The sequence below is a fragment of the Antechinus flavipes genome, chromosome 3 (assembly GCF_016432865.1).
Source record: "Antechinus flavipes isolate AdamAnt ecotype Samford, QLD, Australia chromosome 3, AdamAnt_v2, whole genome shotgun sequence".
Taxonomy (NCBI): Eukaryota; Metazoa; Chordata; class Mammalia; order Dasyuromorphia; family Dasyuridae; genus Antechinus; species Antechinus flavipes.
Genome location: NC_067400.1, coordinates 471,518,023 through 471,530,853, shown reverse-complemented (window position 1 = coordinate 471,530,853; position 12,831 = coordinate 471,518,023). Strand labels below are relative to the sequence as shown.

General features: G+C 40.2%; 1 protein-coding gene across 5 annotated transcripts in view; it reads left to right on the top strand.

The window, feature by feature from the left end:
• Positions 1–12,831, top strand: part of LOC127554796 (neurotrimin) — a 1,375,146-nt gene that overhangs the window by 756,559 nt on the left and 605,756 nt on the right. For 3 of the 5 annotated variants that reach the window (XM_051986653.1, XM_051986657.1, XM_051986658.1), the window contains one exon: positions 8,728–8,812. In XM_051986653.1, the coding sequence (XP_051842613.1) occupies positions 8,728–8,812 (85 nt within the window). Of the gene's footprint in view, positions 1–7,601; positions 8,813–12,831 lie in introns of those variants that run through there. The other 2 variants (XM_051986655.1, XM_051986654.1) reach the window with 1 other exon arrangement.

Genomic DNA, 12,831 nt, shown 5'->3' with positions numbered 1-12,831 from the left:
GATCTGCATTTAAAAGCATTTTGAGAGGAGAGATTAATTCAAAATGAAGCTTGAAATTATTCTTGGCTTTAAAAGGGTAGGAGAGTAAGATATGGAAGTACTTTTTTCCTCTTTACTTTGATTTTTGGGTATTATTATTTAGGAAACCTGAGAACATAGCAAAATAAAATTCTCCATACCCCAGGGGAAGGGAAAGTAGCATCCTGTCCTCTAGGCATCAAATATTCTCATATTTAGTCTGCAACCTGGGCCCATATTCTCTTCTCTTTGTGAGAACAAGGATGTCAGCACATTAATTAGGAATAGAGGTGGGAGTTAACAGGTCATCATTCTTCCAGACTCCTCAGGTCAAGGCCCAAGATTTACAAATAAACTCAGACCTGGAGATATTCAGGTTTCCTGAGTTCAGGCAAAATGAGACTTCCTCTTTGTAACCACAACTCCACATGGAGTTTCCTAAGGATCAAACCACTCCTCCAGAGGGAAAAAACAAAAAACATCTGAGCTCAGTGTGAATGGGACTGAGACACTGATTACACACAGTGTCTCTGAATGAGTGAGGAAAACACATGTTTTGGCATGCTAGTAGTTCTGGAACTAGAACATTTTGAAATGATCTCGGGTTTACAACCAGATACAAAGCTTTTCCAGCCTTTTTCCTTTTAATTGTTAGGGATATATAATTTGTTGAATGCAGAATCTGTCCATCAGGATGTTTTAGCAACTGATAAAGATTTTTGCAAATAAAGCCATGGGCTGATTTCTCTATAGGATTCTGGGAAATGAACAGTTCTTGGAGGACTACACTGGACAATGCTGCCATCCACTGCTCAGTAGTTACCTACTTTTCCATAGGCATACTAGCAAGGGATGCCATTTTATGCTTTAGTCTCTGAAATAGCCTTATATTCTTGGGTCTCATCATGTCTCCTTTTTACTGACTGCTTAAAGAAAGCTTCGTCCCTAATTCCTGGGTTAGTAAAAAGGATTAGTCATAACAGATCAATGACAAATCTATGTTTTTAGATTTTTTTTGGCAGAGTATAAGGTCTTTGAGGGGAGGAATTTTCTTTTTTTTTTTATTTTTGTTCTTGCATTCTCAATTCCTTGTACAGAATCCAATATATATAGAAGGTAGAAGATAGAAATATCTACTAGATTGAGATTGTTATTGCCTATATATCTATTCAGTATTCCAACATCCCTTTTGCTGTCATCTACTTATTTGGATGCATTTCTGTTACCTATTTGCCAATATAGGGAGGAAAATAACATCACTGATTTAGAGTCAGAGGACATGGGTTAGAATTCTGACCCAACACTTACTTGCTTTGGGACCTTGAACAAATCAGATTTTTCCCCTAAGGCTTTAGGTTTTTCATCAATTAAAAAAAATGCTAGTATTGAACTCAATTGACTTTCTGAGGCTCCTTCTAGCTACTTTGTGAAACAATAAGCACTATATAAATGTGAGCTATTATTGTTGATATATTTGTTGTCTATCTCCCTTATGCATTAGGAACATTTTCTTAATGATCTAAAATTTGATTTATTTTTCTGACCCTTTCAAATTCCTATCCCTTCTTTATTCCCCCACTTTATTTCTGTCCTGATTACTTTTATGCCCTTGGAGCCTCACTCAAGTAGTTTGCCTATTTTTCCTCTGGATACCCTGAATTTTTGAGTGCATTCCCTTTACCAATGTCTTTTGACTTATCACTTGAGAATTAGCACTAAGTTTCTTGTTAAGGCCCTGCCTGACCCCACCATCCCCCAAGATGGGTCTGCTTCAGAAGTTTTGCATTTAATTTCTGCTGTCCTGTCAGAATTTCTAAGATCAAACTGAGCATCATCTTTACTGCCCAATGAATCTCCTCTCCCTTCCTTCACTCTGTGTTTGAAATCTCTACCAGGAGAGGGGGGCCTTTAGCCTTGCAAAGAAGGACTGAAATTTCTTAAGATAGTATTCTTCCTTCTGAATCTTGCTTGCATAGAATAAGCCCATTTGTAATCTCATCCCTGCTTGCTGAAGCTGAGAAGTTGAGTTAAAAAGAACAACTAACTCGACTGTCTCTTGAAATTTTGCCCCTGTGACAGGTCCTGCTTTGTCTTTTGAGTGCTGGAGCTTCCAGATGCCTCACTTTATTCCCATTTCCTTACCTGAGTGCTGTCACACTTCAGTGTCTTTATGGTGAGCTCCATGCTGGATTCCCCTGATTTTCCCTCTACAGTCACAGAATTATTAAAGGGAATATTATTGTTTTCTTTTCCTTTGTGTGTGCATGTGTATGCGTATGTCTGTGTGCCTGAGAGGTATTGTCCTATAGATATTTTTATAACCTGAAGCAATTACAGCTGTCAGCCAGGAGACGAGCTGTGACAAGTTGATTTATGTGTACAGTATATATGTATGCAAGAGGAAAGGGAAGAGAGAGGGGAAGTGGAATGAGGGAAATCGAGAGGGAGGAGGAAGGAGGTAGTTAGGTATCTGCTTTCCAAAAGGCAGAAGGTAAACTATTTCTAAAAAGAATACAAATAATCAAATTGCTTTTAGTAAGCAGTCTCTTCATTAAGTAGGGGAATGATACCAACCCAGTGGTGTTAGGAAAAGGTGTTCAAGTAGGTACTTAAAAGACCATGGAGGAAGGTGTATATAATGTTGCTGTTTCCTAGATATAATTATTTTATCTATAAGTTTAGATAGAATAAATATGTCATCTTTGTGATCTTCTAAATAATTTGAGCATTTATAATTTCTCTAATATCTATCTTGTAGTTTAATTTTTGTAGAAGTAAATATAATGTACTTGTAAATGTAAAATTTTGTATAGGATGGATGGTGGGGCCTGACAAAAGCCAGTGTGGAATTGCAGGTGGCTTTTTTCCCTTCTGAATCTCCTTTATCTGGCTGCTCTTCTGTAGGCAGCAGCTACTGGAATGCCTCCCTTCACTGCCAGAGATAAAGAAGGTTTTACTATCTTTGGATCAACAGCAGGCAGCCTGGTAGAGTCTGAGTGCCTTAAAGAGGCCTAAAAGGAGAATCACTTTCCCATGAACAAGTAATAATGTAGCAATAACAGTCAAACTTTATTAATATAGCACCTTCTACCTTAAATGGATCTCTAAGTACTTTGCTAGGGAGTTAATCATAGAGTTCAGCCACAAAGGGAAGCTGGTTGCTCTCATTATTCCCATTTCTAGATGCAGAAACAGATGTTCGGAGGTACCTACCTGAGAAGGAGAGCAAAGGCCAAGATGAGAACTTGTCATGGGAGAATTCACACAGAGATCCTCTCTGGAGCATAGCAAAACTATTCCAGGCTCTTTGAATGAATTCCTTCCCTTAATGTTAGCCTTTGCCTCAACATGACTGGGAGGATGTATAACGTATACAAAGTGGACTGTTATTGGCAGGTCATCTCTTCTAATTTAGAGAACAGGAGAAATGTGCATGATATAGAAGTAAGAAGTGAGGAAATGTGAGCTCAGGGCTCAGTTTTATCACTATTAAACTATCTGACTTGGTGAAACCATTTTACTTCCTGCAGCATCAATGTTCCATATCTATAAAATGGAAATGAAAGCATATCTGAGCTTGAAGGGACCCCAAGATCAATTAGATTCATCTGTACTTGGAAAAATAGACTCTTTACTTTAAAACCTCCAGTGAAGGAGAACTCATTACCTGAGCAGATTCCATCTCCAGAACAATAATTATCCAGCACTTTTCAAAACTTTCTGCTCCCATGTCCACCCATACTTTTAGCTTTCTCTTCTGGGTCAAGCAGGACAAATTAAATTTAACATGCATTTATTAAGCACTTATTATGCAATAATAACAGCAATTATAGAGTATATAAAAGTTTGAAAAGCACTTTTAAAATAGTATTAAGTTTATCTTCAAAACAACTCTAGGAGGTAGGTGCTATTAATACTCTCAGTTTATTGAAGAGGAAACTGAGGAAAATATACATTTAGTGATTTGTCCAGGTTTACTTGGTTGTAAGTGACTTGAGGCCAGTTCAGCCTTCTGTTATTATTAGTTTTTGTTTTATCAATGGGTTTTTTCTCTTATCTTATATTTTCTCAATTATGTATATGAAAAGTAAATTCATTTTTTAAAATGTTGTTTTCCAAACTATCCCTATCCCTTCCTCTCTACCACTCCTCATTCTGGAGAAGGCAAAAAATTTGATATAGATCACACATGTGCAGTCATGAAAAACTTATTTTCTTGTTAACTCTGTTGCAAAAGAGAACACAATCCCTCTCCCCCCAAGAAAAATACAATAAAATTCACATTTCAGCAATTTCTCTGGAGATGAATACTATGTTTCATCATTAAATATTTTTGGAATTGTCTAGGATCATTTTATTGCTGAAAATAGCTAAATCTTTCACAATTAATTATCATACAATATCGCCATTCCTGTGTACAATGTTCTCCTGATTCTGTTTACTTCATTTTGCATTAGTTCATATAAGTCTTTCCAGATTTTTCTGAAAGCATCCTCATCATTTCTTATAGTACAATAGTATTCCATCACAATTATAAAACCACAATTTGTTCAACCATTCCTCAAATTAATGACAATTTCCTCAGTTTCCAATTCTTTGCCATCACAAAAAGAGCTGCCATAATTTTTTTTTAATATTTAGGCCCTTTTCCTTTTTTTTTCCTTTGATCTCTTTGGGATACAGACCTAGTACCAATAGTGCTGGGTCAAAATATTATAGCTCTGTGGGCAAAGTTCCAAAATACTCTAGTTCATAACTCTACAAATTAGTTCATTAGACCAATTATCCAATGTCTCCTCCAACATCTGTCATTTTCCTTTGTAATGTTAGTCAATTTGATAGGTACCTCAGAATTATTTTAATTTGAATTTCTCTAGTCAATAGTGACTTAGAGAATTTTCTCATACGACTATACATACCTCTGATTTCTTTGTCTAGAAACTACTTTTTCATATCCTTTGATCTTTTATCAATTGAGAAATGACTCATATTCCTATAAACTTGACTATATTCTTTATATATTTGAGAAATGAGGTCTTAATCAGAGAAATTTCCAGCTTTCTATGCATTGCATTACTAGCTATTTCTATATGCCAGAAACTGTGTAAGTCTATTCCCTCCTTTACATAATTTTGTTTAGTCATGTTCAACTCTTCATGATGCCATTTTGAAGTTTTCTTGGCAAAGATACTGGAGTGGTTTGTCATTTTCTTCTCTAGCCCAATTGAGGCAAACAGAGGTAAGTTATTTGCCCAGGATCACATAGCTAGTAAATGTCTGGAGCCAGATTTGAACTGAAGATTAGTCTTCCTGACTCCAGACCTCACACTCAATTCATTGTTCTGTCTAGCAGTCCCCTTCTACATAATAAGCTTCCAAATATTTGAACAAGTTTATGATCAGGTCCTTCACTGTCTTTTCTCTTTCAGCCCAAACAACACGAAATCTGACAATTGATTGTGTTAAGACATGTTCTCTAGTCTGCTTGCTATCTCAGTCTTCTTCTTCAAGATGCTCTTATATTTGCTAACAAGTAGGATCCAGAAACGAAAACAAATATAGTTTAACAAGGACTGAGTATATAGTGCAACCACCTGCTGAGATTGTATAAAAACAAGTAATGCTAACATAAAGCTCCTCTCCTTTACTTTCCTTCTATCAGAATAATAACAAATAATGATAAAAAAATTTTTCCTATTTCCTTTAGTACCTGCATCATTTCTTAGTAACTTTTCATTCTTCCAGGCCATAAAATGATGATTTACCTGCTGCTGTGTGACTAATACTTTTCTAGTCATAAAAAAAAACAAAAACCACCTTAATATAATCCCACAACAACTGTGTAAATTAGACAGTATGGAGTATCATTAGCCCCATTTTGCAGATCAGTTAACTGAGGTCTGGAGAGATTTATTCCCTTAGCAAAGGTCACATGGTTTGTAGAGGGCCAAGTTATGATTTCAATCTGCTGGCTGCTGACTGCAAATCCAAGTTTCTTTGCTTTTCCCCAAACACCTAGTTTATTATCTGAAAGTAGTGGGAAAATTCCAGTAATTCTTATGTAGATTAACACTTAGACACCACTAAAAAGTTAAAATGATTAAAACCCATTGACAGATGAAGAGGAAGGTGAAGGTAGCCTTCATAATTCCTATTCTCTGCTATCTCACAACTTGGATTACTAGGGATCTAAGATTTTTTATGAATTTTATTCCCTCTTCTTCCAACTCATACCTTGGCCATTCTATCCAAGTCTATTTGGCGCTGAAAGAATTCTTAGTAACATGGATTCTTAAAAAATAGTGCTAGATAATTAGCAGCCACCCTAATAGGTTCAGCAGAAAGCTCAAGTAGACACTACCACTGCTTCTGCAGATCAGGAGAGAGGATTTAGGTCAGTGCTGAGAGCTTACATCATGGAGGCCCTCAGCACTGAGCAGCTTTGCATCACTGATGTGCCAACCACGCTCTGTCTGGGCTGTGCTCCCTAGGTGCAGAGGATGCTAGGCCCTGTGATAGGGTATTCAGGTTCTTTTATCAGTATTTAAGAGGGGAAAAAAATCATAATGCAAGTACAAAGATAAACAGCAACTGCAGAAAAGGGGAAGTGACAGTTACCGATGCAAATTCATTTTTTTCTCCAGGGCTCTCTGATTTTGAAAGACACAGTGTTTAAGAGTGAAATCAACTGTGCAAGAGTTTGCAACTCAGGAAAACCTGGAAACCCTTAGTACAGAATACCAGGTGTCTTAAGTTTTCTCTAATTTAAGCTCTTTTGCAGAGCTAACATTTTTCTAATGTACATAAAATCAGTTCTGTCTAGTGGAAGGTGACCTGAACTGGCATCAGGAGACCTGGCTTCTTCCCTGGGTTCTGCCATTTAATAGCTGTGTGAAAATGGACAATTTCACTCATTTCTCTGTATCTTGTTTTCCTTTTCTGCAAAATGAGAGCATTGAATTAAGTGATCCTGAGTCTGGAAAATTCTGTTGTCCAAAGCAATAATAAGTAAGTAGATCCTAGGGGATTAGGATTTTCCCCACTGCTCTCAGGGAGAAAAATAAATCCAGGGGACTTTGCCAACTTCTTAGAAGATTTTATATATCATACCTAGCATCTATGGTTTAAATTCCATCTTTCACTTTGCTTTTTGGAGATAGGGGTCTTGATGGAGGTTTGTACTGTGGAAGGGTGTGTCCTTATTGATGCAGGAATATGATTATATTAAAATATTCACCCATCCTGAACCTTTTACCTCCAAAGCTTTTTAGAATATCTAATGTACATAATGTGAACAATTGAAGAGGAACATGTGCATTCTTCATGGTTTTCTAGTTCAGGAGTACAGAGTATCGGTTAAAATATTCTTGGGTATTACCAAAAATCTGAAGATATTTCTGAGCAATAATTTGCATTTGGATTGTAACTTTCCTATTTAGGGGCCACAGCTCTTCAAGGGTTAATCTCTGCTATATAGTGTTAGCCTTTACTGCTATGCCGGGTGCAGGCACCGCAGGGGTTAAAGTGGGAGCTCTCTGCTGCTCACCGTCCTTCCTGGAGATTAATGTGCTAAGTCTCAGCTGTTCAGTGTGTCTGTATCGGAGGGAAAGTGTTGGTCAGTGATGGAGTTGCTGTCATGACAACCCTGGAAGTCGGTGCGTGTGCGAGTCGGAGATGTTCCTGGGAGAAAGGAGCTGCTGAAACTGGGGGAAGCAGCTGAGTTTGGTGTGGCTCCGGCGAGGCTCTCCCGTCGGCCGGTTGCATCTTCTGCATTTTGCCTAGCCTAAACCCAGGGAGGGAGATAGAGGGGGTACCGCGGCTTCGCGTGCCCCCGGCGTTCGCTTTTTTCTACCATCTCGACTGGTGCCGCGTCTCTCTTTGAGAGGTTGGATGTAACTGGGCGACTAGAGTGTGTGCATTTTGGATTCAAGGAAGTTGAACGGAGGGAGCTGCTGCAGAATTCCTGGGGTTTGGACGTGCCGTGCCGAAGCTGCGTGAATAGTGTATTGCCCTCCGTCTCCCGTTCCCCCTGCAGCATTAACTACGGCTTTATATATATAAATATATACACATATATAAATATATCTGTACTTTGTATCTCTTCTATTGTTACCTCTCCTGGTGGTGACCTTTTCTTCGAAACTTGATAGAAAGTGTCGGGATTGTTCTTTTTGTCCCTATTCCATTTGAGGAATTAGAGATCTGCTCGTGGGTGGCTGAATGAAACCGTTTTCCACGTCCCCGGTACCAAAGTGCTTAGTTCTTACCAAAGTGCCATGTCTGAACTGTTAATTGGAAGAATCCTCTCCTGAAAACGTGTCCACACCTTTGCACCTGCCTTCCTCCTTTCTTTTTTTTCCTGCCGGCTCCTCCCTTGCTGGAGGAACACCAAGGGAGCCCTCTTCAGATGTTGTCGTCCGGGAATTTGGTTCTCTGATGCTGGAAAGCTGAGACTGGATTTGGGGGAGGATTATTAGACTTGAGAAGCTCCCCTCCCCGCCCCAAACACACACAGTGCTCCTGGTTCGCTCCGTCCCCTTCCTCTTCCCCCGCCCCGCTTCCTGTGACTGGCTGGGGGGCGCCTGCGGTGCCGCTGCTCCAGTTCAGGGAAGTTGTGGCTGTCGAGGATGGGGGTCGGTGGGTACTTGCTGCTGCCCTGGAGGTTCCTCGTGGTCCTGTCTCTCAGGCTGCTGTTCCTTCTGCCCACAGGAGTGCCAGTGCGCAGCGGAGATGCCACCTTTCCCAAAGCTATGGACAACGTGACGGTCAGGCAAGGGGAGAGCGCCACTCTCAGGTAGGGAGCAGCTCTTCGCTTCTTTGTGGTGGGGGAAAGTGGGTCTTCTCAGAGACAGAGAGAGACAATGAGATAAATAGAGAGAGAGAGAGAGAGAGAGAGAGAGAGAGAGAGAGAGAGAGAGAGAGAGAGAGAGAGAGAGAGAGAAAGAGAGAGCGAGAGAGAGAGAAGCTAGTGAATGAATTTGCAGGTGTGTGTGTGTGTGAGCATGTGTGTGCGTGTGAGAGTATGTGTGTGTGCGTGTGTATAACTGAGTACCTACGTCAAGAGATGCCATGCAATTCTGGCAAGAAATGTCACTTGTTCTGTGTGCCGTGTGCCTGGGGTAGAGCAAATTACGGTAAGCTGCGAAGAAACCGTTGTGGAAAAGAAAGGTGTACTATAAGCATCCTTTCCTGGATTTATAGTACTGAGAGTAGCTATCTCAAATGTGTTGGGAATCTGCAGTTTCTGTGGATTCAGGCTTCTTGGCGGTTGGCGATGAGGAACATCTGTAGCCAGGGATCAGCTATTAGAAAAAGAAGTGGATAAATTGTATTTCAGTCCTGCCATTAAAACTGAAGTGCTGGGGAGCCTGATGGCAGTGGTTGTGGCTGCTTGGATGAGTCTGAGAATGAAAAACCTCTTTTCTGAAGTTAATGAGGCCCACCCAGTGAAGAGGTCTGCTTTGGTCTGGATGTTCTGACTCTGCTCATGCCATGCTGAGTTGCCAAACTGGAATTCTGACCTCCCTGGCAGGGACACTGTTGGGCCCCAGGCCCTTCTGCTGCTTCTTAGTGAGTTTGATGCCTTGATGCTGTTAGCTGCTGGGAAGAGAGGGAATTTCTCCTCCCAACTGGAAGTGGTTTATTGATGCTGGAATCATGGTGAGGCATCAGTATTGTTTATACAAAACATCATATATACTGATCAAACATTTTCTCTTCTTTTCATTAACCATCAAAATAAAACCTCAAAGTGCCAAAAAGTGCACTGTAATTTATTATTATGATTTATGTAATGATCATTATCATTATAACATCTTTTATTGTTATTGTTGATTATGAAGATTCAAAAATGAGATTTCAACCAGATATGGAAGCGAGATTGACTTCAAAGTTAAAGGACACACTAGTAGGAGGAAATCAAGATTAACTGATAGGGTTTGTTGTTATTGTTGTTTTTGACAGGGTAACATGAAGAGCTTTTCTTCATGAGTACTCTGGTTATAAAACCAATGGCTTTCTAATTTCAAATTTCTACACACATATCTAACCCAAAATAGTGTAATGTAGCACTCCTGTTGTGAGGAAAAGTCAAGTTACTTTACTCTGTGGTACTAGACACCAAAACAGATGATTTAGAAGTCAACAACAATGTCATGGGCTCCCTCTAGACGCCTTTTTATTTCTCTCCCTTCTATTACTTTTCCAAGAAGATTAGTGAAACTGACCATAAAAAAAACCCAGTCTCTCTCTCTGTCTCTCTATGTGTGTCTCTCTCTCACTCTCTCTCTCAACTGAGAAATGCCTTTTTCCTTCTGCTCAGGTAGGATCACTGACTGACCAAGGTCAATCTATAGATAGTACACTATATGGAAAACTCCAATATCAAAAGGACTGCTAGACTCAGTAGAACAATTGTTCTGCTCACTATCATTAAGACCAGACCAATAGACCTGAGGGAAGTATTGTGATTTAAAGAAACTGTGCAAAAGAATAAAAAATCCCATAATGCGTTGTTATGAGGAGGTCAACTGTTATGTTCCCAACAAATTTGTAGTGATCCAATGGTTTCTTTAGTCATTAAATGATTTCCCTCTTTAAGGTTTTACATTCAAGAGCTGTCATGTAGATATTAAACATCTGGTTCTTCCCACACCAGAAATTGTCCTATCATATAGATTCATTCTGCTTGTGTAGGCAAGTGAACTTCAGCAGAATTCTCATAATACAATAAATTCATAAGCCTTAAACACAAAATACAATTTTTTAAGAGATATGATATGTTTAACCCATTTGCTACTTTATCAACCATTGCAATACTACTTCATAAGAGGGGAATTTTCACATGGAGAAAAACTCAAGAAGGACAAAGAAAGAAGAGAGACAGAGAGAGAAAGACAGATAGACAGACAGACAGAGACACACAGAGAGACAGAGAAGAGGGGGAGAGAGAAAGACAGAGAGAGAGAAACAGACAGAGAGACAGACAGACAGACAGACAGAGAAAGAGATAGAAACAGACACAGAAACACAGAGACATAGACAGACAGACAGAGACACACACAGAAAGAGAGACAGACACACACACACACACACACACACACACACACAGAGAGAGAGAGAGAGAGAGAGAGAGAGAGAGAGAGAGAGAGAGAGAGAGAGAGAGATGCAGAGTAACCATATAAAGAATAACTTATTATAGACTGTGATGGAATTTGGTGCTCCTTAGAGTGTTCTTGATCCTAATGTAGCATTCTTTAGATTTGGCTTCATTCCAACTATCTCCCTAAAAGAAGTAATTTCAGCAATGCCTGTGTATGGGGTTGTACCTGGGTTAGAACTTGTTTTCTTTTCAATCTCTAAAAGATCTTGAGTAATGAAAATGTTCTCTCATGTGTTTGGATTTTTTGTGTATGTGTGTATTGTGTATGTGTGCCTGTGTGTGTGTGTGTGTGTGTGTGTGTGTGTATATATATATATATATATATATGTGTGTGTGTGTGTGTGTGCACACACCATCTCTTCTACCACTTAAGACTTCATAAAACACCACATATTACAAGTTAAATTGTACCTTTTCTTGTTTTACTCTGTCTCCATCCCTCATTAGCCAGGAACCTCTATGTGTTTGGAAGTCATCTCTCTTATGACACTTATGGATGTGCTAAAAGGCAAAACAGTGTTAACTAGAGTCATATTTAATGCAATAGACATGTTGTAAGCACACCTTCTTTGCCTGAATTGTCATTGACCCAGTCTTCTGTTCCTCTACCCTTTTGAATCTATATATCTTCCTGAAGCATGTAAGTCATGAATTCAGGCTGCATGGAACTATTCCACAAGTGGGACAGTGAATTCTGGAGAAGCTGAGAAATAGTCTGAAACCTAATTTCCAATGCTTCAGATTTTTAGATATGGCAAGGAAGCTAATATAAGGAACAGTAAGGCAGCCCTAAGCCTCCTAACTCTTATCAGGTCTTCATTTTGTTCTCATTCTTCAAAACTATGTAAACTCAGATGCATGAGAGTTGCTTTGATCATCATATCATTTAGGATAGAAATATTTGACTTTTGTGTCTCTCTTAAGATCCATTTAAGAGATATTTTTGTTTTAGTTAACAACAGTAACTGTAGTCTTAAGTTTAAAAAGGAAAAAGGATGATTAAAGCTACACCCAGTCTTACTGTCCTGTGCTTTGATCCATTACTATATTATACAACTATCTCCCCTCCCTTCTCCACCCCTTTCTTCCTCTCCCCTTCCCTTTCCTCCCTTCCCCTCCCTTCTCTTTCTCTCCTCTGTTCTTCCCTCTCATCTCCTCTCTGCTCTCCTCCTCTCCTTTTCTCTCCCTTCCCCTCTCCTCCCTTCCCCTCTCCTATCTCTTTTTCTCCTCCCCTCCTTTCCTCTCTCTTCCCTTCTCTCTTCCCATCCCTCCTCCTCTCCTTTCCCCTCTCTGCCCCTCCCTTCCCCTCTCCTCCTTTCCCCTCCCTTCCCTTCATCTCTCCTCTTCTCTCGTCTCCTCTCCTCTCCTCTCCTCCCCTCCCCTCCCCTCTCCTCTCCTCCCCTCCCCTCCCCTCCCCTCCCCTCCCCTCTCCTCTCCTCTCCTCCCCTCCGCTCCCCTCTCCTCTCCTCTCCTCCCCTCCCCTCCCCTCTCCTCTCCTCTCCTCCCTTCCGCTCCCCTCCCCTCCCCTCTCCTCCCCTCCCCTCCCCTCCCCTCCTTTCCCCTCTCCTCTCAACTCCTCTCCTCTCCTCTCCTCTCCTCTCCTCTCCTCTCCTCTCTTCTCCTCTCCTCTCCTCTCCCTCTCAGGATGTATA